The following is a 1,891-nucleotide window of genomic DNA, read 5'->3' on the forward strand; positions in this document are numbered from 1 at the left end:
CTCCCCCATCCACCTTTATTCTTTTCTTTACAATAAGGCTTTCAAATAAGTCATGGCTGTACGGCAGTGAAGCATTGGTGTTGAGCACTGATATCATGCTGTCGTTGATGATGATGATGATGATGGTTTAGTGTCGGCGTATCCGCAACGAGGTAATTAGAAGGCGAGTATTCGGTTGTGCAACGGTCACTTTCATTGAAGAATGTGTTTAGCACCAGAAGCTGTGTTGGTTGAGACATGTGTTGCGTATGCCGAACCATCGTTTGCCGAAATGACTACTGTTTTCCGTGCCCAAATCAGAGCGGCGGGAGCAGAGATGTTACTAAACGTTCGGGTGCTCTCGTTGCTACTCGCCTTTCAAGATGGGGCCGCGTGATACCCACTTCGCCTGGTTGGAGACATTACCAGATATGGCTGCCAACCGATGTCAGTGGCGTTCTTGTTAGTTTTTATCCAGATTGTCTGTGTGAATGTTTGGAGGTGTAGGCAACTCAGAATGCTTGCAGTAATCTAGCACTAAGTCCCTTCTCCGACCATTTTTATTCTTTTTACAATAAGGCTTTCAAATGAATCCTAGTTCTAAGGCAGTGAAGCATCGGTGTTGAACACTGATGTTATGCTGTCAATGATGATGGTGGCAGCCCACAGAGTCCAAGGCAGCTATGAAGTCAAGGAAGAAACCATTGTTGGGCGCTAGGAGAGTGACCCTGTTTCGGAATCTGTCGGGGATGAACATGTGACTGATGCGTCCTCTTACAGGACGGAAACCACCTTGTTTTTCTCGGATCTGTCTCCCACTGTGTTCAGTCAACCTTTGAAAAATAAGTCTAGAGAGCATTTTCGATGCCACAGTGGTTTGCACACCGCGTCCAAGTACCATTTTTGAAGGTAGGAATAACTGTCGACATGCCCCATTCTGCAGGCTCTTTTTGTTCACTCCATATCGCAATAATGAGCTATGGTAGATAAGTCGCCAGGGATTCTACTTTCATTGGAGAGGGCTGAATACAGATCTTCCGGTCGTGGTACCTCCTCACGTTTCAGTACCGATAATTCGTACTTGATTTCTTCCGACAAGCGATCAAGGTTTACATTCTGTTCGCCCGTGTGCGTTATCTCCACAGTCTGTGTTGCAGGAGACCAACTGAACTGTCCTTCGAAGTATTCGGCCCATCTTTCTAGTTGGCGTCTTTGCGAGTGAATTAATGAGCCTTCTTGTTCACTTATCATTTCACTGACCGTTGCTTTCCTGGGGCTGGTCGATCGTATCATTGATGCAGGCCTGTTGAAATGAACTGTCCGGTCGATGGAATCGAAAGCACTCTTGAAGTCAAGGAATACCAATATATATAATATATACATATACATGCATATATACATATATACATATATACAATATATATATATATATATATATATATACCAACAATATACCAATGTTGTGGCGTGCCTATTCGCACGCCATTGTTTCAACACTTGACGGAGTGCGAATATGTCCACACTCCGTGGTCGGAATTCTTGTTGTTATCGGGTCCCCTGTTCATGCGCCTCTGTAAAGTGACGTAAGATAAGTGACGCAAACAGCCTAGTTACAACGGTAATTCGAAAACTTGGATCAGCTGAGTGGTTCGAGAAACTTCATACTTCTCAAGCTTCTCATGGTCTTGGTCTTTCAAAGACTCGGTTCTGGGTTCGGACACCCCGGTTCTATCCCAAATATTCGACCGGTAACTTCTCTTGTTCGAGGTGCGCTGAGTGCCTGAGGATAATCAAGAAAAGCTCTGAAGATTCCATTACGTATGCTGATATCATCATTGTCAGCTGTAATAACCGCGTACTCGTCGTACAGTGGTTGTAGCTGCTGCAGTTTCGTTCACCGATGGTTTGGGGG

The 1,891-nt window shown here is 44.9% G+C and overlaps 2 protein-coding genes across 2 annotated transcripts in view; one reads left to right on the top strand and one right to left on the bottom strand.

Annotated features, from left to right (window-relative positions):
• The window catches only part of T265_00644 (hypothetical protein), a gene marked incomplete at both ends in the record, with an annotated part of 4,641 nt that extends 4,429 nt beyond the window's left edge, over nucleotides 1-212 (top strand). Inside the window, one exon of the mRNA XM_009164472.1 lies at nucleotides 132-212. Coding sequence (XP_009162736.1) covers nucleotides 132-212 — 81 coding nt within the window. The remainder of the gene's footprint in view (nucleotides 1-131) is intronic.
• Nucleotides 213-933: 721 nt separating this feature from the next.
• T265_00645 (hypothetical protein) overlaps nucleotides 934-1,891 on the bottom strand; it is a gene marked incomplete at both ends in the record, with an annotated part of 8,760 nt that continues 7,802 nt past the window's right edge. Inside the window, one exon of the mRNA XM_009164473.1 lies at nucleotides 934-1,323. Coding sequence (XP_009162737.1) covers nucleotides 934-1,323 — 390 coding nt within the window. The remainder of the gene's footprint in view (nucleotides 1,324-1,891) is intronic.

This window comes from Opisthorchis viverrini, assembly GCF_000715545.1.
Source record: "Opisthorchis viverrini unplaced genomic scaffold opera_v5_6, whole genome shotgun sequence".
NCBI classification, from domain to species: Eukaryota; Metazoa; Platyhelminthes; class Trematoda; order Opisthorchiida; family Opisthorchiidae; genus Opisthorchis; species Opisthorchis viverrini.